The 23770-nt window shown below is 41.8% G+C and overlaps 1 protein-coding gene across 24 annotated transcripts in view; it reads right to left on the bottom strand.

Annotated features, from left to right (window-relative positions):
• The window catches only part of DOCK9 (dedicator of cytokinesis 9), a 291308-nt gene that overhangs the window by 13067 nt on the left and 254471 nt on the right, over positions 1-23770 (bottom strand). For 9 of the 24 annotated variants that reach the window (XM_023252810.2, XM_023252788.2, XM_045055229.1 and 6 more), the window contains exons 40-51: positions 22013-22150; positions 21714-21896; positions 20002-20115; positions 19692-19907; positions 17926-17983; positions 16918-16995; positions 15391-15497; positions 5053-5175; positions 4211-4324; positions 3990-3995; positions 3491-3526; positions 2505-2651 (exon numbers count right to left, since the gene is read on the bottom strand). In XM_023252810.2, coding sequence (XP_023108578.1) covers positions 2505-2651; positions 3491-3526; positions 3990-3995; positions 4211-4324; positions 5053-5175; positions 15391-15497; positions 16918-16995; positions 17926-17983; positions 19692-19907; positions 20002-20115; positions 21714-21896; positions 22013-22150 — 1320 coding nt within the window. The remainder of the gene's footprint in view (positions 1-2504; positions 2652-3490; positions 3527-3989; positions 3996-4210; positions 4325-5052; positions 5176-15390; positions 15498-16917; positions 16996-17925; positions 17984-19691; positions 19908-20001; positions 20116-21713; positions 21897-22012; positions 22151-23770) is intronic. The other 15 variants (XM_023252831.2, XM_023252826.2, XM_019828903.3 and 12 more) reach the window with 5 other exon arrangements.

The raw sequence follows: 23770 nt of genomic DNA on the forward strand, positions 1-23770 counted from the left end.
CTTTTTGTTGTTGTTGTTGTTGTTGAACCATTTCAAAGTAAGTGGTATCCATCATGGCACTTCCACCAGCATCTCTTAAACAGGAGGACATTCTCCTCCATGACCATAATGTATATCATACCCAATAAAACTAACTTAATTCAACACCCAGTCCGTTAAAGTTTCTCAAATGTCCCCAGAATGTTATTTATCACTATTTGTGTTTGAACCAGAATCTAATAAACGATCATATTTAATCTAATATTCTCCATTTTTTTTTTCTGACACTGAATTTTTTTTAAGACATCATGTTAGTTTTCTTGCTGAGTGACTCCCTGTCTGGATTCTCCTGCTGGCTTCCTGAACTGCATTTTTACATATTTGGCTTAGAGAGAAAAATGTTTATTTTAGTAATAATGTTTAATACCTAGAACCTCAAATTATAATTAATCCACAGATTATATGTAAATAGAAGTGGACGAATTAATACAGGCACAGACTAGTCTAAGACTAATCTAACGATAAGTTTAGCTCCTGATTAACTCAGCACATAAACGCTTTTAAAACTGCATTGCTACAATTCAATTAGCAGTGCTCTAACATCTGTGACGTGCTAGATAGAACATTAAACATAGATATTTCCCATACAAGCCCAATAGCTAATATATTAGGGAGACAAATGAATTTTGCACAAATGAATTGTATTTAAGCTTGTAGAGCAATAAAAGGGGAAGGGTGTGAAAGAAATGAGGGCAAAGAATTTGGAGACAATTCTGGAACTGGGGCTGACAAATAAATAAGGCCAAGAAGGTTTTGCTAAAAGCCTCTAGTTATCATGAGCCACTGTCCTCTCAACAGGAATGTTTGTGAAGAAAAATGAAAAATGGGTATGGACGTGCCTAAAACTTTGGAAGTTAAGAAAATACATAAAGTCATGAGTTATTAACTTCTATTTTAGAAATAGCCATCCGGCCAATCGCTACAACTGTGTTCAAACCTATGAAATGTGACTCTCCTTAGCAGAAGCAATGTAAAAGCAGTGGAAATGCACATGCTTGCCTAGTTCTCAGTGGTATTTCCCTAGTTGTCATTTCCGAAGTTGTACGTGCGAAACAGGAGCAACGGAGGACCGGTGTTTGGGGGAAGGGAAGAAGGTCGGGAAGGTGTTCCAGCTGTTACAAGGACAGCGGATTGAGGGGGAAGAAGAATGCACATGAGGGTCCCGAGGAGAGGCTGTCACGTTGAAGCCACAGCTTGACACAGACAAAGGTTTCAGTTTCAGAGAAAGAGGCAAATTGGACCTGGGTAGTTCAGTTTAGGAAAAAAGTAGGCCTTCAAAAGGTCCTGTTAAGGGTTCTGGTTAAAAACAGACCAACAATGTGTGTCTATCCCTTTCCTTCACGCAACTCTCTGGTATAGAATTCACCTGTGAGGACCAAGGAAAGAGGACAGAAGACAGCAGTGGGTGAGAGAGTTTAATGAATTTCTGGAAGGCAGGTGCAAGGAGGTATGCTACCCAACGTGGCAGAGACACCGTTTTCCCACGCAGGTGGGGCAAGGAAGGTTTCTGAGGAAAACGGCACCTGGTGATGACAGAGGTTCTAATCTAAGTTCCCACAGAGGGATAACCAGTGAGTCAGGGTATCTCTCTGAGGCTTGCTGCTATGGACTGAACGTCTGTCCCCTCCAAATTCATAGGGTGAAATCATTTTTGTTTTAAAGATTACTTATTTATTTTGAGAGACAGAGAGTGAGGGAGCACAAGTGGAGGAGGGGCAGAGAGAGAAGGAGGGGAGAGAATCCCAAACAGGCTCTGCACCACCAGCACAGAGCTGCACAGAGTCCACCATCAGCACAGAGCCCAACTCGGGGCTCAAAATCACGAACCGTGAGATGGTGACCTGAGCTGAACCAAGAGTCAGATGCTTAACCAGCTGGGTCACCTAGGCTCCCCTCATAGGGTGAAATCTTAACCTCCAGTGTGATGGCACTGAGGCAGGAGGTGACCAGGTCATGAGGGCAGAGCCCCCACGAATGGGATTCATGCCCTTCTAACAGGGGCCCCACAGAGACCCCTCACCCCCTCCACCATGTGAGGACACAGGGAGGAGATACTCATCTGTGAACCAGGAAGGAGGACCTCACCAGACACAGAAACTGCTGTGTTTCTAGGTCTTGACCTAGGTTTTCCCAACCACCATAACTATGAGAAATTCGTGTTGTTGATAAGCTGCTCAGTCTGCAGTGTTCGTTACATCAGCCCGAATGCACTGATGCCCATAGGGGACCAGCAATAGGATTCGGGTGGCCAGGAGAGGTGTGGGGTGGAAATCAGGGTGAGCATCAAAGTCTATTCGGAGTGGTGAGGCCCCAGGTTCCCTTCCATCATCCCTGCTGCACAAGAGAGGAGAGGTTGTTCCTTAGAGGAAGTGGTCTGGAAAAACAGGTCCCACATTCAGCCCGCAGGCTGAATAATCAATCAATACAATATCATGACTATGAAACATTTCCAAACATGGTCATACCTTGCCAGAATCCTGTATCATTTTCACATTTTCAGAACCAAATTTATCTGAGTAAAGTTTAAGGAGTCTCTGGGAAATTTCTGACAGAGGCGTGAGTTTGGGTTCTTTGTAAATATACTCTTTTCCATCTTCATCTTCAAAGAATCCCTGTGACATAAAGCACAATTAGAGCTGTTCCCAGGTATAGCCCCAGGCTTACCACCCAGGAAGGGTTCTTGTGTTATAGGGGTTAAAAAAAAAAAAAAGGTGGGAGGGAATGATTCTAAAATAAAGTCCTACTTAAACAGGCTCTCTGAATAGGAAGGAAAATGATAATAATGTGAAATCAGGTTGCAAAGATAAAAGAAAACACAAAACTGCAAACTCATTCAAGAATGTTGAGTGAAATGAAAGACTGGGGACTCGAGACTGTTCTCTCATGATCTAATGATGGGATTCAAGCCTGTTTCACATTCCCAAGAAGCAGAGCTCACTATGAAATGATTCGGCAGGAAATGTACACACCTCACATCTCATGCCTCCCCCATTTTCACAGGATTTTACGGCATAAACAGCAACATTCCAGTCTGGAGCAGCTCTGGCAAACGTTATGGCAAACGTTACCTGAAGTTTGTATAAATTCTATTTTGCTTTACTTAGGAGAAAAATATGAAAGGGCTGGAGCATGGCATCAGCAAAGAATTTCATGATCACCAGTTGATTATCATGTGGTTTAGCACCAATCATGTCTGCTGAACACAGCAAGGCTTAGAATTGCATGGGAAGTGAAAAAGGTTGAAAATTTTAAAGTCCAGATTGGGGTTAATACTTGAAATTAAAAAAAAAAAGTTTCTCGTCTAAAAATAAAAGAGAGAAAATGGTGCAAAAAACACAGTATATTAAAAAAAAATGCAGGCTAACATGAGACAAATAACACCCACATCAAACTAGTGTAGATGCAGTAATTTCACTACATTACTTGCTTTTTAAGCATTTACTGTAATTACCTCCACATCTGTTTCACTGTCTGTAAACTGGTATTGCTATAAAGTTATAAAAGACAATAACAGGATAAATTGAAGGTTATATAGTGCTCACAGAAAACCACACGCCCTAAATAAATGGATTATAATTTATATCATTTAATCATGTTAGAGACTTTGGAGGTTAAACTTTCAGTTAAATTTAAATGAACCCTTTTATACAGGGTTTCTGAAATATTACAACAGTAAATATACTTGTGGAGATATTATATTACAAAATAGAGAGATGCACAGGGAACAAAGGAAACCAGAAAGTCTTAATTTTGATTTTAAAACATGCAGTGTACATGTGTAAGGAAACAAGTGATTTATTTCTGTAAATGGAATAAAATGTTAATTTTTTTTTTTTTTTGGAGTTTGTAATGATTGGACAGATATACATACAGACTTGAAAAGGAAACTTGCAAGTCACACGGAAGTACCAAAGATGCCACTAAAAATGTCTTATGGAGGGAGAACTTACCGCTGCCTTAAGAAAGTAATAAAGAAAAGACAGGAAGAAAGAAAAAAAGCAGAAAGTTTACTACTGAGGAAGATAAGAACCATACTAAATATGACAAATTCATCAAATTAGCATTTATAGAAAACAGAACACTTACAAAATACAACTTTATAGAATTAAAAAACAAACAAAAAACCCCAAGGATTTAGAAGGACGGTCTGCGGAACAGAGAGGAGCCTCACCTGTCCAAAGAAGGCCACTCGGAAATATGTCCCCAGGAGCCTGCGGCCAGAGTGCATGACCTCAGTTACTTTGCTGTAGGCCCGGTGTAGTGTATCATACAGATGGGCTAGCCTCTGGAAAACAGGACAAAAAACCCATTTCTTCCCACTTGTAACTAGTAGGATCAATTGTAAAATAATTAAATGAGAATGAATAAGTAAAAATTCCTTGGACTTGAGTAAAAGAAACAAAAACAAACAAACAAAAAACCAAAAGACCAAAAGACCAAAACCCAAAAACCAATGGTAATGCACAATGGTAATGACCATTTTCTCGACTACAATGTTTTCTACCCAGAAAGCCACCTCGCGTACCAAGGACCCATCGAATCTCCACATTGTGGTAAGCAACTTGTTTTCAAGTTAATGTGACATGTTGGAGATGGTAGAGTCCTACGATGACATTTTCAGTCTCTGCTTTTCCTACTTTCTTTGATAAGCTCAAAGAAGCTGGACAACTCCCCACCCCGTACCCCCCAGCCCAGGAAGGACGACAGGGACGCCGGCTTCCCATGCAGGGGAGCAAGGAAGAGCTCTGAGGAAGAAGGCACCTGACGATCATAAAACTCTGTTCTTGGCAACCTTTCAAAAGTAGAGTGCCACAGTTACCAATCCTTGTTTTTTGAGATTTGGTGTCGCATAATGGCTCTGAGGGTGGTGACCTCCAGCATCACACAGAGGGTCAGAGGCCACATGGTCATCTCTGACTGGGGTCTGCTTGCTCTCTTTGCATACAAGAAGGTCTGGGTGTATGTGTCGTCCCACCGTCCCCTCAAAGAGGAAGAAACAAACCACTCTGATACCTCAAAATCTCTCCGCTTCTCATAAATGGGGATGATGAGTTTATAGATGTCAGCGATTAGCTCATAGCGTTCAGCCTTCCAGAGTCCATCTGCACACTGCTCTAGAAGCTCCATGAGCACATCCTGATCAAAGAAAAAGGCCACCGGCCAGAGAACAGTGTTACGGGAAACATGACAGCGTATTCTTTGCAGAATGCTTAACCGGTTAAGAGGGTTAGGAAGAAAATTTCAAAACACATAATATTTCTAAACACTAACTTCCACACTTGTTATAGCTCATCACTATGCTCTTTTTCTAAAAAAATCTTTTATGTTTATTTTTGAGAGAGAGAGAAAGAGTGTGAGCAGAGGAGGGGTAGAGAGAGAGGGGGACAGAGGATCCGAAGCGGGCTCTGCACTGACGGCAGAAAGCTTGATGTGGGGTTCGAACTCACAAAAAGTGAGATCATGACCTGAGCTGCAGTTGGATGCTTAACTGACTGAGCCCCCCAGGTGCCCCCACTATGTTCTTTAATGAGCCATTTTTCAGTCATTTACAAGCAGAAATGCAGGGTCACAATGTATGACCGTGTAATAGTTAATACCATGGGAAAAACTGACATTGATCACTTCACACAGTCTCTCAATTTTTGTTGAGTTCTTTTTATAATTAGAATTTCAATTTTTTTCCTTTCTGAGAAACGACAATGCTGAAACACACAGTTATTTAACTGTGGCTTTAAACCCAATTAGACACCTCAGAGCAATTTAGTAATGCCACGTAGTGGGCATGATGCCTACCACACCAACATCGTTTCCTCCTTTCCTTGGAAGTTTCTACCTACTGGAGTTTGGGTGGTCAGCCCACCTCTATTAAAGTCCTCGAACTTTGAAGGAAGCTAACACTTGCCATGACACAAGGGCTGGGGCATGTGGCTCAGGTGTAAACTAATCAGCATAAATCTATTTCCTGGCCACACTGTTTCATTTTAAATATATTTTTTTAATGTTTATTTCTGAGAGAGAGAGAGAGAGAGAGAGAGAGAGAGAGAGAGAGAGAGACAGAAGGGTAGGGTAGAGGAGGGACACACAGAATTTGAAGCAGGCTCCAGGCTCTGAGCTGTCAGCACAGAGCCTGACGTGGGGCTCGAACTCAGTGACAGTGAGGTTATGACCTGAGCCAAAGTCGGACACTTAACCGACTCAGCCACCCAGGCGCCCCTTGGCCACACTGTTTCCAAAGTGGACATGGGACCTAAACAGACCAATCAGGGAGAATCTTAGGACTGAAGTGAGAGAAGTTTTCTCACCAGCCCAGACAGGAGAGGCGGCAGGGAACATGACAGGGGCTGACATCCATTTCATGGCCAACCAGGGACCCGTCTGCCTTAGTAACAGAGTGGAGAGCTCCCCCTCCCTCCCAAAACAACTATGTCATAGATAACTCTGTAAAACATTTGCATCGATTGCTGTCAATCTCTCTGTAATTTCCTAAGGGAAGACAATTTACTTGATCTTTATTATTTAAGCCCATTTGAGTGGGGTTTCATGAACGATGTTGAGCAAATTTTCATGTGCTTATCTGTCATCTGTATAGCTTTGGCAAAGTGTCTATTCAAATCTTTGACTCATTTTTCCACTGGGTTATTATTATTGACTTTTGAGAGTTCTTTACATATTTTGCATAAAAGTCCTTTACCAGACATGTCTGTACTTTTCTCCCAATCTGTAGTTTGTGTCTGGAATTTTTGATCAGTGTCTTTTGAAGAGCTGAGGTTTCTAATTCTGATGAAGTTCAATATATCAAGTTATTCTTTTCTGGATTGTGACATATTATATTGAAGAAATTTCTAACACAAGTTGGCAAAGATTTTCTCCTATGTTTTCTTCCAAAAGTTTAATAGTTTCACAGGTAAGTTTATGATCCATGAAGTAATTTCTCAATATAGTATAAAGTATGGATCAATTTTTTTATACAAATGTCCTATTGTTCCAACACCATTTGATGAAGACTACTATCCTTTCTTCATTGAATTGCCTTTGAATCCTTATCAAAAGTCAACTGAACCGTATGTGTGTGAATCTATTTCTGGTTTCCCTATTTTGTTCCATTGATAGAGGTGTCCATCCTTGTGCCATTTAATACCACAGTTTTGATTACTACTACAGCTTTAGAGAAGGGTGTCTCCACAGTGACAGTAATGATATTTTGAGCCACACAATTCCTTGTTCTGGGGGTCTGTCCTGTGCACTACAGAATCTATGGCAACATCCAAAGCCTCTGCCTACTAGATGCCAGTAGCAGTACCCTCTCCTTTCCCCCTTTCCCCTAAATGTGACATTAAAAACGTTTCTAGCTACAAATTACCAAAAGTCCCCTGGGAGATGGGGACAAAATGATCCCAATTGAGAACTAATGCTAATTTATAGTAACCTTAAAAGTCAGATAGTATGACTCGTTGAATTTTTTCAAAACTGTTGTGGCTAGTCTCTTCCTTTGCTTTTCCATATACATTTTGAATCCATTTTGTTAATTTCTACCAAAACTCCAGATGGGAGTTTGATCAGAACTGCTCTGAATCCATAAATCAGTTTAGGGAGAATTGATACCTTAACAATATGGAATCTTCCACTCCATATATTTAGGTCTTTCATTTTTTTTGTCACTGTTCTGTAGTGTTTAGCATAGAAACCTATATAGATTTATATCTAAGTTTTTGATGTCATTATAAATAGTAATGTTTTTTTAATTTTGAGGGTTTCTTTCAAGGAAAGTGCTTTACTGAGTAAGATTTAAAGTCATCCAGCACACCTGTTTGTAGGAATAATATAAAACAATCACTGATAGGTGAAACCATGGTATAAGAATCTCTAAACGTGAAAAAGGTTGAATGCTTTTTGAATATTGATTTTGTATCCTGTTATCTTGTTAAACTCAATGTTAGTAATTTCTTTTGTAAATTCTTTGGGAGTTTCTCTGTCACAAAGACAACCGTATCTAATATGAATACAGGCAGTTTTATTTCTTTTTCTTGCCTTATTGCACTGGCTAGGACATCCAGCACGATGTTGAATAGGAGTGTTGCAAAAACATATATTCTTGTTTTGTTTCCAATTTTAGGGAAAAGCACTCAGTCTTTCACCACTAAGTATAATGTTAGCTGCCGGATTTTTGTAGATAATCTTTTTTATTTTTATTTTTGAGAGAGACAGGGACAGAGTGCGAGCTGGTGAGGGGCAGAGAGAGAGAGGGAGACACAGAATCCAAAGCAGACCCCAGGCTCTGAGCTGTCAGGACAGAGCCCGAAGTGGGGCTCAAACCCATGGACCGTGAGATCATGACCTGAGCTGAAGTTGGCTGCTTAACCGACTGAGCCACCCAGGTGCCCTGTAGATAATCCTTTTTAGGTTGAGGAAGTTCTTTTCTCTTCTTAGTTTTGTTGTTTCTTTTTAGACCATGAATGGATGTTGAATTTTTTCAAATGATTTATCCACATCTATTGAGATGGTCATACAGTTTTCTTTATTCTGTTAATATAGTTAATTATATTGATTGGTTTTCCAATGTTGAGCCAACAGTGCAATCCTAGGGCAAAGCCCACATGGTCATGCTTTATTTTTCTTGTTTCTATATTGCTAGATTAAATTTGCTAATATATCTCTTAAGGCCAGTTGCCTTTACACATGTTTGTATCCTCTATTATACTGTAAATGAAGGGTAGGACCTATGGTTTTCACTAGTAATCTAATGTTTCACTTCAGGCCTAATGCCAACAGTTAACAGACCCAAAGAAAATAAATACATTAAAGTAGCTGTGAATCAATTTACCGGAAAGTAATGTTGGACTTAAAAAAAAAAATCTTTAAAGCAAGACATTTACCTCTTCTGTCATGTTTACAACATACAAATCGTAAAACTGTCAAATCGTGAATTTCACAAATCGTGAAACTCGGAGCCAGTGCTTATAAAGAGGTATACCAGTTGCCTCAAACTTTTGTTGCAGGTCTTTTAACTGCAAACATTAAATATTGTCTAGTAACTACGGTACTAGTCCTAGTATGTAGTACTATGTTACTACATAGTAATAGCCATAGACAAAGAAGAAATCAGAAAAGGTTCTAACTCCCTCTCTTCCCCTTGTGCATTAGAGTTGCACAATAGAGTTTTTGGGTAATTTCCTGTACCAAATTCCCCAGACTGGGAGACTAAGATTTGAATACTGTTCTTACTCCTGTTTAGTCAAACTGGAAACATATGGAAAATTTAATAACGATGAAACCTGAATTCAAGTAGCATATCAATGGACAGCTGAGTTAATGATGGAAAAATCTGTCATATTCGGTTAAAAAAGATGGACTTCAACCAGGGAAACTCTCTAGAATGGTTGGAAAATGGGAATGTTTGATAAAGTGAATAGAGTTTAGTAAATAATTGAAGTAAGTATCACAATCTGATGGCAACCGGCAATTAGAAAATAACATGCCATTGGGGCGCCTGGGTGGCTCAGTCGGTTGAGCGACTAACTTTGGCTCAGGTCATGATCTCACAGTTTGTGAGTTCCAGCCCCACGTCGGGCTCTGTGCTGACAGCTCGGAGCCTGGAGCCTGCTTCAGATTCTGTGTCTCCCTCTCTCCCTGCACTTCCCCACTCATGCTCTGTTTCTGTCTCAGAAATAAATAAACATTTAAAAAAATTAAAAAAAAAAAAAGAAAATAACGTGCCATCAATTTTTTATATGCTACTGGATGTTATTTTATCTTTTTTTCTGATTCAGGAGGCAGATCTGTAGTTTATCACTCTGATATCAGTTATTATTACAAAGAAATGGTGATATGTACTATAAAAGCAAAGTCTGTATAGATTTTACTCAAAAACAAACTAAAAATGGCTTCTATAACAAAAAGATAAGTCCTCTCATTAAAGTAGAGTGTGGATTACTGAACATCAAAGTTTAATTTAGTCAGGTAAATTATTCAAGCCAATGTCAAGTCTACAAATACCTAGACATTTATAGACATGTATAGGCATAATATTTTGAGTAGGAATAACCAGTAAGAAAAAAAAAAAGAAAAGAAAGAACCAGTAATCATTGATAGTTCATTTTGAGAGACCGTATGTCAATACAAAATTGTAGAGTCGTAGAAACTATGATGTCATAGTAATTAAACACTGGGACATATATGAGTAATATTCTCAATATAATTCCATGTATTAATTTACTTAGGATTCTCAGCAATCACAGCACCTGAAAACCAGAGCTAATCCAGACAATGGCTGGACAGTGATGACCTTGAAAGGTGGTTATACAGAAAGCCTAATGGTTTTATCACCTCGCTTAAAATTTAAATGCCAGGATATATCTTCTAAATTGCCAATCCACGCAAAGTGTAAGTAATTACTGGTTGGAAAAAAAATCCTCAATGAACTTAATGCATTTGGAAAGCTCGCTTTTTATGTTATTAGACTGACCTTAAGAAGATCTCAGTACCCTAAGCTCACAAGCCACTGAGACAGCTGTTTAAAATGTAATTAGCCAGTTCCGTTTTTAAGTGTGCCATAGCAATGCAACTGAGGTCACTGAGGACCTGTCTGTGGAATTAGCACACTAATGCTGTGTATGGGGGTGTGTGTGTGCACAAAAAAGCCTATAGTAGCCTGTGTATGTGCAGTGTATTTAAACATTTTCATTTAAATGTCACTTGTTCCATCTGGCATTAATTTAATCTAATCATAATTCTTATGAAACTAAATGTTGTCCCTATTATCTGCCATTTAGAAAGAAAGTAAATGCGTGACTGGGCTTGAGCAATGGCATACTTCATGGCTTAATTCACATCTCCACCATATTATTCTTCTCAAGTTAGAGTTGAGAATCCCTTACAGCAGAATAATCACTTGGGATGCTTGTTAAAATACAGATTCCCAAAATAAACAAACCAAAACCAAAACCCAAACCAAAACCAAACCAGATTTCAGACACCACACTCACCCACCGAATATGGGGATTAGCGGAGCAGGGGAGCTTGGGAATCTAAGTAATTTCTAACTAAGCACACTAAAATTTGAGGGCCACTGTACCAGGTGAAGCTTTCTGAGGCAGGTACATCAGTTATACATCCTCAAGCTAACACATGGCACAGAGCTAGTTTATAGAATGAATCAATGTACGTAAATATAGAAATTTCCATGGGGAGCTTGAGTGGCTCAGCCAACCAAGCTGACTCTTAATTTTAGTTAACCATCCAACTCTTCACTTCGGTTTGGGTCACCATCTCAATGTTTGGGAGTTTGAGCCCTGCATCAGGCTCTGTGCTGACAGCGTGGAGCCTGCTTGGGATTCTCTGTCTTCCTTTTCTCTGCCTCTCCCCTGCTCTCTCTCTCTCCTTCCCCCACCCCAAAAATAAAATAAATTAAAAATTAGAAATTTCCAGGTCACAAAGAACTCAGACAACTTCTAGCTGAGACTGTAAGGGACTGTGGTTTTGGTGTTTCTCCTCAATGGGAAGAAAGCATCACACGCAGTCCAGTGTCCCGGGGCAGGGGCCATACCTTGCTCACACTGCTATCTCCAGTACCCTGTTTAGTGCCAAGGAAGCTCGGTAAATATTTGCAAAATGAAGCGGGACATATACGTCCTGGTGTGAGCCAAGGGTAGAGCAATTAGACAAGCTGCATGGGTGAAGTTCACCAGTCACTACTGCAATGACCTGAAGGACTACAAAAGTGCCTCCACGGATATTGATTTTGGGGTTACAAAGAAATTTCAACAAGTGGGCAACTGGTCAGGATGAACTGTATTTTCTATTTCCCCTCCTAGAGTCCCTCTTGGCCCTGTCCTTCCTCGCTCTGTGCTTTGGGAGGTCAAAGCACCAGACCACTGGCCTGCATGCTGGGCTCCCTGTCCTCTGCTCCTGGCTGAGTTCAGAACATGGAAGGCTCAGTAGGAGCCTAGAGGGCAGGAGGAGAGGGAGGATGGGGTGGCTATGCACTTGCCCCTCTCTGCCAGGGTGCAGGACTGAGCTCACCCCTAAAATTTGTCAGGCGCCCCCTCCATGTGGTTTCTCTCCCCTCCCCTGGCCCACAGGGTGTCGGGTGGTAAGCTGGCTGTTGCTCACCTCAAGGGTACTGAGATATTACTTACTGGTTTCTCTATACCCTGTCCAAACTTTTCAAAATAGTCCCTTTATTAGCCTTTCTTCAATGTCCTGAGTATGCTACCTATTTCTTCATGGGATCCTGCATGAGGGATCCCCAAAACTTCACGGGCTGTGTAGAATTTTGACATCACAGGGGACTCGGAATTCTTCAATCTGCACGGACTCCAAATTGCATAACAGAATTGTAAACAGGATGGGATGTTTCTTTTTATCTAATCAAAAGCAGCTGGGAGGGAGTCTGCTCTTTAGATCAGAGTCCGGGAAGATGAACTGCGATCAATAAAAACCCATCTGTGGTCTGCTGCTAGGAGAACTGTGTATTTTTATGTAGCTCAACGAAAATCCTATTAGGAGAGCATGAGGCATTTAAGTACATCTAATAACACAGATTAAAAGGGCAATGATCTTTATTAAGCTATATGTTACACACCTATTCCCATCAGCTTTCCCCAAAACTCCTTCTGGGAGAGAAATGTTCAACTTTCTCTTTTTCTTGAAATGTCCTGATAGCCAAAGCAAAAATGTGTGTGGCAACTTCTGTTTCCTGGCTTTTAGAACACGTTATTCTTGGGGTGCCTGGGTGGCTCAGTCAGTAAAGCCTCCGGCTTCGGCTCAGGTCATGATCTCGCAGTTTGTGAGTTCAAGCCCCACGTCAGGCTCTGTGCTGATAGCTCAGAGCCTGGAGCCTGCTTCCGATTCTGTGTCTCTCTCTCTTTCTGCCCCTCCCCCACTCGTGCTCTGTCTCTCCGTCTCTCTGTCTCTCTCTCAAGTAAACAAACATTAAAAAAAATTTGTTCAGAACATGTTATTCTTTCAACTCCCAGCTAGTTTCAGTCTTGATGTGCAGGGGTTGCACACGACTTTATAACCCCACCGAGTCATACCCTAATCATTATAGATCGTCACGTACTATGGACCTTGTTAAATATTTACCAACTTTATGCTTCAAGGACAGGGTGGAAAATCCATATTCTGGAAATAATTGATAAAGTTACCCCCTCACATGTTTAGTGATCAGACTGGATGCCATTCACAAATTTCCTCAGGAAAGCCTGCACATGATTTCCTAGGCTGATTCCCTCGCCGGCAGTGATTACTCCAGCCTGATACTTAGTCAGATGGGCTGACCTGAGCTTCATTTATCATCCCCGCGGGACAGGTTACTGAGAACTGTTTACTTTCAACTCCGTAGTTGTTCTTGGCATAGTTGCTTTCCTTACCAAATTCTAAACAAAATGCTAGACTCCAGAGGTCTGTTTAGGCACGGGGGACTAGGGTGCTTTCTGCAAGGAGACAATACATTCAAGCCTCTTCTCAGAGAAGAACCCAGTCAAATACCTTGAAGGAGGAGTTCAAAGCCAAGAGCGTGCAAGCCTTATTGCCTCAGTGACAGGTTGCACACTTCAGAGCAAAAATTAAAAATTACCTTTTGCCCAGGCATTTCAAGGTAGAGAGGCAGCTGAACTATTAACGCCATGTAATAACAGGCCTTTTTTTTTGTTGTTGCTGTTTTTTTTTTTTTTTTTTTAATCCTTCGGGCTACTCAGAAAACTTTATTGTGGTTAAAGTTATTTTAATATTTACATGTAAAATGCATTCAATATATTATCTTTCTTTTTCATGCTTACTTTTTAATTGAGAGGTTCATTTGAGACCAATTGAGGACAGTGGTTCTTAAACTCTGGGGGCTTAAGACCCCTTTATATATCATTGAAATTATTGAGAATTCCTTAAAAATGACTGAGAACTTTTATGTATATGGGTGTTATCTCTCAATATTTACATATATTACATGGACTGGAAACTGGAAAATATTAAAAGGCTTATTAATTTAATTAAAATAATAAACCTATGTTAATGAAAAAATAACATTTTTTATGAAAAAAATTTCACCCCTCCCCCCCAAAAAAAATTAGGGGAAAAAGTAGCACTATTTTACATTTTTGCAACTCTCTTTAACATCTGATGTCATAGGAGAAACCTGAATTCTCATATTTGCTTCTGCTTTCAATCTTTTCAATATGCTGTTCTGGACGATGTATACAAAGAAAGTCCAGTCTCACACACACATCCAGTTGGAAAAGGAAGGACCTCAAAGACTTCCTAAAAGGTCCGGGGTTCCCTCAACCACACTTTGAGAACTGACTCAAAGTGTAATCTGCTAACATGTCCTGGTTAAGGTCACTGAAGATGTCTGATCACGGCTCTACTTACTGGGCAAGAACACGATTAAAAGTCATAATATTAATCGTAGGACCTCCACATCATAAAAACAAATACAACAGAGGAAGAATGTATTTCTTTCTTTCTCTGTTCTTTCTCTCTACATGAAGAAACAGACAATTTTATTTTTCTTTATTTAAAAGACAGGCAGGATCAACTAGCTTTCCCTTGACTGTTTCATCCTGTCCTGAGCTGAGGAGAAGCGGGCACACATGAAAAACCTTTCTGGCAGACATTGATCAAGAGGAAATTCAGGGAACATAAGCAGACAACTGGCATTTGCTCAAATTCCTAACTTTATTTCAAAGCTTTCTGGTTCCAGATAAGTGGCTGCAAGGTGATCCTGTTTTGGCAAGAAAATTACAGAAATTGCCATGATGATCTTAGGTCAAACTTTCTGATCTCTATTGGGGGTAGGACGGGGTGGTCTTCTTTACTAATGGTGAGAAGAATCTGGACTAAGGCACTCCAGTGGAGGCAGGGAACCAGGTCTGCTCTGCCCTGGAGCCCAGTCTGGCCTCTCATGGCTTTGAGTGTCTGTGGACATGGGGGAGAGGTCAGTGCTGGAGACACTGATTTAAAAGTCAGAGTGGCCGGTTAGTTCAGTTGGGCAGAGTGTGGTGCTAATAAAAGTCAGATTAAAATAGCAATAAAACCCATGAACTGGAGAAATTAATGGCTGGAAAGAATGAGAAACCTTCTGGTCAGAATACTGCACCTATTACCACAACTGTTTGAGCTCTCAGCTTCACTTCCCTCCTAAATGAGCTGCTCAAGCTCTTTCCAGAGACAAGGAGGAAATCCTCGACAGGGGGATGGCGTAGCTTTCGCTGCTCTGTGTCAGCCGTCTGGAGCATTATTTTGGTCAGAGCAAAGTGTGCAGCCAGCAGCCGCCCAGAGAAAACCCTCGTGTGCAGAGCACAGCCGGCCCTGAGACACTCCATGACCCAACAAGCCCACGCTCGCCAAGGCGCTCACCTCGTTGAAATGGACGTCTTGCATTCCGACATCTTCCATCATGGAGGCCTCCTCGTCTATGTTTGGGGTAATGACCCTGAAAGCTGTGCATCCTTGTCTAAACATGCCTAGAATGGAGACAGCAGGGGAGAGAGCTGGTCACTGACCCGCAATTGGATGGACCTGGAGGGCTCTCCCTGCCTGCCACGTTTCTGTGCTGAATGACACGACTGACTTTGAAACCTCTTATGTCTCAGGCTCCCATTCTCACAGGGAGCCACTGGGTGCTTTTCATCTGCTTCCTCATAGTTCACCTCACCTCCCTCAATTCTTTGCTCGTTTTAATTTTTCACCCACCTTTATTAACATATATGTAATCCTTAAATAAACCATAAATAAATGGAAACACATATTGGATCCAATTAATAGTTAAAAAAGTAACATTAATTTGACTTGGTAAGATGGACCATGCTCAGATACCAAGAAAAATAAAGCCAAAGCCAATCAAAGCGAAACACAGGACTCAAAAAGGACTGTTTCCTTCAAGCTGCCACCTCCCCAACTCTGGCTGGGGGTAACCCAGAACTCGGATTAGAACTCGCTCTTCTCTTTCACAAAGCATTCTACCAAGATGTAACTCAAGAGCCGCAGCCATGAGTGGAGAGCTTGTCTTAGCTGGTTCCATATCTGCTGCCCGAGGGGTAAGGAGAGGCCTTCTTTCTTCCCCAAAACAGAAGAGCAGGAGCCCGTACAGCACGAATGCTTCAGGGGCCTGTGCACTCAGATTCTCTGGGGGAGATGGTAGAAGGCTGGAGCTGGGATAAACAACCGGGATAAGGATAAAGGCCTCAAGCGATAATGGCCCATTTGGGGCCTTCACTCAACTTGGGAGTCACTGGGGAAAAGTTCTGTGTCAGTTGGACAATGCCAGCTGGGCAAAGGTGATCAAGTACAGAAAGGACCTCAAATGTCTTTGCCACTCTATTTTGAGATCACTTTACAATAAAACAAAACAGAAGTCAAAACTTGAATGGAGACCTCCCCTAATTCAGAGAAAAGAGGAGTATAGAGTATTTTGAAATCAAGTCCCGAAAGAGTAGATCGTGACGTCAGGTATTTTTCTGCGACATGATGGTCAGGGTTTCGGAGCCATTCACGGGTTGTCTGAGGTCTCTGCCACTGTCCCACCGGAGACTTGCTCTTATTCTTTGGAGACAAAAGCTTCCCCTATGGCAAGCATTAATCTAGGAGCTTGAGGCTATGTTAATGTACAAAAAGCAAAACTACAGAAGCCAACCACCCAGGTTTCCAGTAGAGAATACGTTTAAATATGCACCTCAGCTCCAGGGGGACAACTACAAGGGTGGCCCAAGTGCCTCCGGTCCTTGCACAGGAACAGATTGCCATGGAAACCGGAGAGGAAAGGAAGGGAGGGAAAGAGAGCCGAGCCTATCCATGCAGCGTTGCAAAAGAAAACCCCCACACCTCTAAGTGTCATGTGGATGGGGCAGCGGGGGCCCTGGGGGCCGGGCCCACCCTCAGGCTCACCTCCCCGGCGCCTCCTCTGGCAGGTGCTGTGGCTGTAGGGGAAGAGGGGCAGCTCCGGACGGAGGGCTATGTCTGCTTCTAAACACGAGGAAATGTGTTACCTGACAAAAGGTCTCAACAGGAAATCATGCTAGTAGCAAGAGAATATGGAGCCCTTCTTTAATTTCTTTCTCATTTGGGCTCTGATGTAGGATAAGCCTAGACTCCCTTAAATTCCATTCCAAACAGCCAGCTGTCCCAGAAATACAGAAATTCCCTGGCCTTGGCACATGACTTTATATCATTTCTCACTTTGTAAATGTACTTCTTGTTGGCCAGATCTGGTGCTGCTGTGCTCTAGGACACAGGCATACGTGACCAGCTTTTCTAAAAACCTTGGTGTTCTTGATTTCAAACTGGAAATGAACGACTGGTGTTTAACCAAAAGAACCTGTGAACGAATTCATGGCCTGCTCATCTGGGAACAAACACATAATGCACAAATGAGCAGCACCCACACACTCCTGCCTTCTCCTCCTTCCCTGGGGAGGCGAGGTTTCTAGCCAGCAAGGCTGCCTTCCCACATAGTGAAGCCAACTGGGCCGCGGTTCCAGAAAACACTGTCAAATAATCTCCTGTTACAATTGCCATTTGATTGATAAACAGTTCCAGTGGGAATCTGAAGGGAAAATAAATCTCAGCTTGAGATTGGCCAGTCAAGGACACCCAGATGCAAAGCTCATTAACGAGTTTTTTGCAAGACAGAGCCATTAGTTAAAGGTTATACAATAACATGCCATACAGTTTTGTTTTTGATATTGGCATTTCTGCTGTGCCTACCAAGCCAAGCAAATGTGAATAAAATAATGAATATAGCGTACACACACACAGACACACAGACACACAGACACACACACACACACAACAAATCCAAACCTCCCACCTCCCGATCTTTCTTTGTACAGTTCTGTATTCATTTCTTTGTACAGTTCTGTATTCATTTCACAAAACACAGGAATCATTCCTTACCTTTCCGCGTGAGATATTCTGCCACCAGGGCTGTGACATGGACATAACACATCGCTGCCTACAATAAAAGACACATGCTTCAGAATCATGTCATAATGCTCACGGACAGGAATCTAATGGCTGCACGTACTTACAATAGGTCTCAAGGGAACTAGGGGTTCTAATGGCTGACATCTTACCTTTTGAAAAAGGTAGAACACTTCACATAAAATGAAATTTTGAAACAAATTGCAAATTGAGACAAATGGTAGTAAATATACTAAGTCTCATTTCTATTTTGAATTACTGAATTTTAACATGAAAGATAAAAAAACATTTTTTCTTATACTATTGAAAATTCCTGCATCATTTCTCCTAAGGTAAAAAGAGGCCCATTTGAAGAAAAGGTGTGTGTCTTCCTAGATTCTGGGAGAAGTGCTCATATTTCAGCAGCTAATATATTTTTCTCTCAACTTAAGAAAATGTAGTAACTACTTTCCGACATAGAATTATAAACCAAAATTATAACTTAATGTTATAATTAATGTTAGATAACATTATAAACACCTTAAAATGAAAGAAAAATAAAAATAATCTTTTGTTTTTTTTTTTACTAAGTTGCCACAGTGTTATAAAAAAAAAATCACAAATAGCTGTTGGAAATGAACCTGATTCTGACGCCTGAACCCCTGGTTCTTGTCAGAATGACAGAAAAATCACCCCTACCAGTAATATGTAATTCACTGTTATCACAGCTAAAATATAGTTCAGAATAAATTTATGGTCAAACAGAATGAACTTCTTGAATAATCAATACATAAAAATAGTTACATGAAACTTTCAGATGTAGAACATAATTTTACTAATTTAGACAATTAACAGAAGTTTAAAAGTAAAAGCATGCTTCTTTAGTAATACTGTTGATCATACCTAAATGTCTTAGGCACAAATCGTAAACACAGTTTTTGGGGGAACAAAGAACCTGCCATACAGCCTACTGCTTTCTTTGATTTTGCCCCTTTTACAGACGATGTCATGGAGACCCAGAGGGGTTAACAATGGACTCAATGTCACAGACTTAGTGAGAGTTGGACGTGAGATTCGGTCTGTCCCTGGGGCCTGCGCGCCTAGCTCCCTGCCGCCACTCTGTCTACTAAGGGAAACGTGGCCCCTCTGTACAAGGGTAGTGCTCTCACACCTACCACATCCACAGACAACAGACCACCTCAAAAAGGAAACAGCAATGTCCTATCATTGCTTTAAGAACAGGAAAATTAAACTTCATCATAAAAGAGCTGGATTTTAGGACTAGACAGAAGTTTCGATGCAGGAGCTGAAGAACACACTGGAATCAGCAGGCCACCTATGTGAACATAGGTGCTAAGAGCTTTCAGAAAATGCTCTCTTGTGGCAGGAACATGCCTCTACCGTGCTGTAAACTACCGAGATGCTTAGAAGACTATGAAGTATCACTTCTTTAATTACTGGGATATTTTCTTAAAATTGGTTTCTTTTCTTTTTTTTTTTAATGTTTATTTATTTTTGAGTGAGCGGGGAGGGGGCGCAGGGGTGGGGTGGGGATAGAGGATCTGAAGCAGGCTCTGCGCTGACAGCAGAAAGCCTGATGTGGGGTTTGAATTCATGAATTGTGAAATCGTGACCTGAGCCGAAGTCAGATGCTTGACCGACTGAACCACACAGGTGCCCCGTTAAAATTGGTTTCTTCTAGCGAATGAGACACAACTAGTTTCTCCCAAAATCCCAGATTGAGAGGCTTGCAGGACTACCTCAGAGAGATCCCCATTTTTGACGTGGATCCTGGCCATGCTGTCCAGCCACGTCTTCCTGAGCTCGGGAGTGCTGGCATAGGACTTGGCCAGACTGTACTGGAGGTCTACCAGCATCTCCGGGTCATTCTCGTGCTCCTTCATTTGGGCGGTGGCCATCAGAACTGTGCGGATCCTTTTGGTCAAGTCCTTCACGTCCGAGGAGAAGGTAGTGTGCTAAAGCAAGGTGGAAGAAGGACACACGGGTTCAGCTGTGTTCTGCCTGTCTGCACACACACCAGATGATGAGGCAGTCTTGGGGGCCACCCACCTTGATGAGCCTGTCACTGTTGGCACAGTTGTTGATGATGGACAAGGACTGCTGGAATCTGGTTCCCCCGATCCCAACAACATCTGCTATCAGCTGGCTGACAGAAATAATGACCTTAGGGACACACAAATGTGAACAGATCATTTCACCTTCAAATGACTCCCTAAACTTGGCTCTTGTCTTCAGTTAGGATGTGCAAAGTTTTGAGCACAGATCATTTTAGTGCAGGAAACAATGCCTGAGTCATCTTTTTCCCCTTCCAAGAACCATTCCAGAAGGTGACTTTGCTATCCTTAAGTATTTTGTTTGCACAGCAAAATGCTAATCAGGAGGACGTAGGCACGAGAATCAGATAAGACCTTATCACTTGGATAGTTACTCGCTTTCTCTAATAAAAAGGGAGACCTTATCATTTACCCCATCAGTTACTGGTTTGAGCTTATACACACTAAATATTCAATAAGTGGACTGTCCTTTGTATTTTTTTATTAAAACATTTACATATTAGCTATGCAGTGGGGGAGGGGGGAGCACCTGTCTTTACTGGGGTCTGTGAAGTGCTCTGCCTTTACTCAGTTACACAAAGTAAAAACGGGTGTCATCCTTATTCCCTCCTTTTCCTTCACCATCCCCTCCATTCCTTCACAATCAATCTTTAAGCACTGTGAACTCATGCTCTTCTTCTAACCTTGCCATGCCTGGTCTAGGGCACCATCCTCTCTGGCCTGGATTTGACCAAGGTTTCCCCAAAGTCTCTCTAGTTGAGCCCTTGACTCCCCTGATCCATTGTCAGCTCTAGGTCCACGCGATCTCTCCAAATATGCAATGATGTCTTCTTGACTTGCTCTCACCCGTATTCTTAATTCACCATGAGGATGTCGTCCAGCTCCCTGGATAGGCCCTTCCCCTGGTGCATCCATGGCCTGACACATGCTCACCCTCTAGACGTGCTAACCTCTGTTGGTCCTTCCCATCTTCTGAGAAGCCTCCCTGCCCTGGCCAGATGCCCTTCCCTTCCGTGGTGCACTCAAGTTCCTCTATCACGGCACTGGGGACAGTGTACCGACAGTGTACAGACAGTGTACAGTCTGTCTTCCAGTGGACTGTACACTCCATGAGGGCCAGGGGAGGGTTGTTTGATTCATGGTTGTATCTGTGAATTCTAGCATGTAGTTTGCAAACAATAAGTATTTACTTAAAAAAGGAATAAACACAGAGATAGAAAAGGCACTCCTACATGAGTTTGTAGAAAAAGGGAGTCTATAAAAATACTTAAGACTTTTCCATATCTTGCACGGTTCCTAGAGCAGAGCATCTGAGACATGTTAACTCTGGAGGGATGGTAGGTATGTCAGTAGATGGAAGACAGAAAAGAACCACTATGGACTTCCTATGTTTTTCAGCTAAGATGTTCGCTATTGGGCATCCTCACGTAGATTCTAATAGATTGTGATTCAATGGAATTTCAGTCGGTCCAATACCGAGTCAATTTTCAAATGTCCCTTTACCGACAGAAACACATTCTGGGCCCAAATCTTACAATGTGGAGAATGAAACAAACCAAACCAGTGAACGTGACTTTCCAATTTTCCATTGCAAGGCCATACCTTGTTGTGCTTACACTGAGGTCTATCGGTAAGCGTGACAAAATCTTCCTGCTAAAACAGAACCCCATAGGGTACACCCGCGTTGAAAAGTGAAACTACACGCACTTGCAAATGCGTCCGGACAAAGGACTTCTTTCCAGTGTAGTCGAAGTTGTTCCTCATGAGGAAGTACAGCAGCTGGGAGGCCTCGGTTCTGATGGAGCTCAGCTTGGAGTTGCAGCATTTCAGGATCTCGTAGCACAGAGCAGCACACATGTCGGCCCTCCCTTCATAGAACGTCGAGGGAAACTGGGGGGAACAGCAGAGAGCGAGGCCCACGTGGTGATCAGTGCTCCCTTCAACCCCAGGTGCAAGGCAGACAAGTACGGTCATCGACGAGGACATCCCCCAGGGAAGCAGCTCACCTTATAAATGAATGACCTTAAGGCAGTGAAGACATTTTTCAAAGCTGTTTCAGACTGATGTTTTTGAAGAAAACACAGGTAGACGTCAAAAACTTTTTTCATGAGAGGATTATGTCCGTGGTCGGCCAGGAGCTGGTTCTTAAAACACAGAAGGACAGCTTGGTTAGTGAGACCCACTGGACACCTCAACTGGGTTCCACACAATTTTCAGACTCAAAGGTTCAATTTTCTAGGTACTAAGACAACTTATAATTTAAACAAACTCTGCCATGAATCTCTAGGAAAACACAGAATCCTCTTGTAATACAAATAAGCCTACAACAAATTCATGCTTTGGAGAGTCTGCTTTTTTTCTCTTTTAATTAAATGTTTTTAATGTTTATTTTTCAGAGAGAGAGAGAGAGAGAGAGAAAGAAAGAACACCAGCAGAGAAACGACAGAGAGAGGGAGACCAGAATCCAAAGCAGAGCTGTCAGCACATAGCCCGACATGGGGCTCGAACCCATGAACTGTGAGATCATGACCTGAGCCGAAGTTGGATGCTTAACCGACTGAGCCATCCAGGCGCCCCTGCTTTTTTTCTAATAAGGGAGGGACTAATCATAAAACTTCCTAGCATTCTGTAACGTGGTTTAAAGGACAACTATTCCTCAGTACTGATTTGGCTTCTATTTATTTACTTATTTTTACTGTTTACCAGCCACCAATACAGAGGTAATCTTTGTGACATCTTAATTCCAACAAAGAAGTGCCATTACAGGTTTTGGCTGATTAGTGGGCTGGAAAAAACCACTGAAGTGAGGTCCCCTAAAAGTAAGTTTTTTTTCCAGGCTTCTCAGGGGACCCTGTTAAGTGATGAATAATAACCAGACAGCTTGGTAAGGTGGAAAAACATACAGGCTTTGATCAGGCCCCATTGATCATGTGCATGGATCTGCACAGGTAAACTGAGTCTTCCTCTTCCCACCCATAAATGGCGACCCTAGAACTGACCTTGTGCAGACACTGCGAAGACGTGAGTCAAGTACAGAAAGTGTCTGACGCATCCTTGATCAGGCTCAGTAAGTGGTGCCGGCAGGATTTTAAATATCATGGATTCTACTTGACAAAGCAAAACAGGAGGGCCACAATTCATACCTCTCATCATTCTGCGACGGCTTTTCACACCAGCAGTAAATTCATACTAATTGAACACTTTGTTCAAAACTCTCATCAACTGCTGAACACACAGGTAGATATAGATGTCACCGAGCTAGAGGCCAGCATGCAACCATTGTGCCTTAACGTATGTGACACTAAAGAGCTACATCTTCAAATACAGATAAGCCTGTCTGCACAAAGGTGTGTGTGTTTGGGACAAGTAGGCAAACGTGATGATAAAAAAATGTCAAGAGGCCAGTGTCTCAAACCAATCTTACAATTTTTCCAAATGACTGGAGATAACTTATGTCCAAGTATTTCTGTTAAATAGCCAATTACGGCTGGGGTGTTAGTTCTAAGACTGACCTCACCTTATTTGGGGAGAAAAATTTTTACTCAAGGAATAAATTTTGTTTTCGTAGGTCCAGCGACTCACAGATATACTCACAGCTGGTAGGACACCTGGAATCCACAGTGATCTTTACAACATGAAATACTGAGCACAGTACTGAATTCCATCATGTGAAAGAGAAGCAATTTAATGAGTAGAAAATATGACTTAATTAACTGAATATGATATATTCTCAACCAAGAGCAGCTGTTTACCAACTGGAAAAA

The sequence above is a fragment of the Felis catus genome, chromosome A1 (assembly GCF_018350175.1).
Source record: "Felis catus isolate Fca126 chromosome A1, F.catus_Fca126_mat1.0, whole genome shotgun sequence".
In the NCBI taxonomy this organism is placed as follows: domain Eukaryota; kingdom Metazoa; phylum Chordata; class Mammalia; order Carnivora; family Felidae; genus Felis; species Felis catus.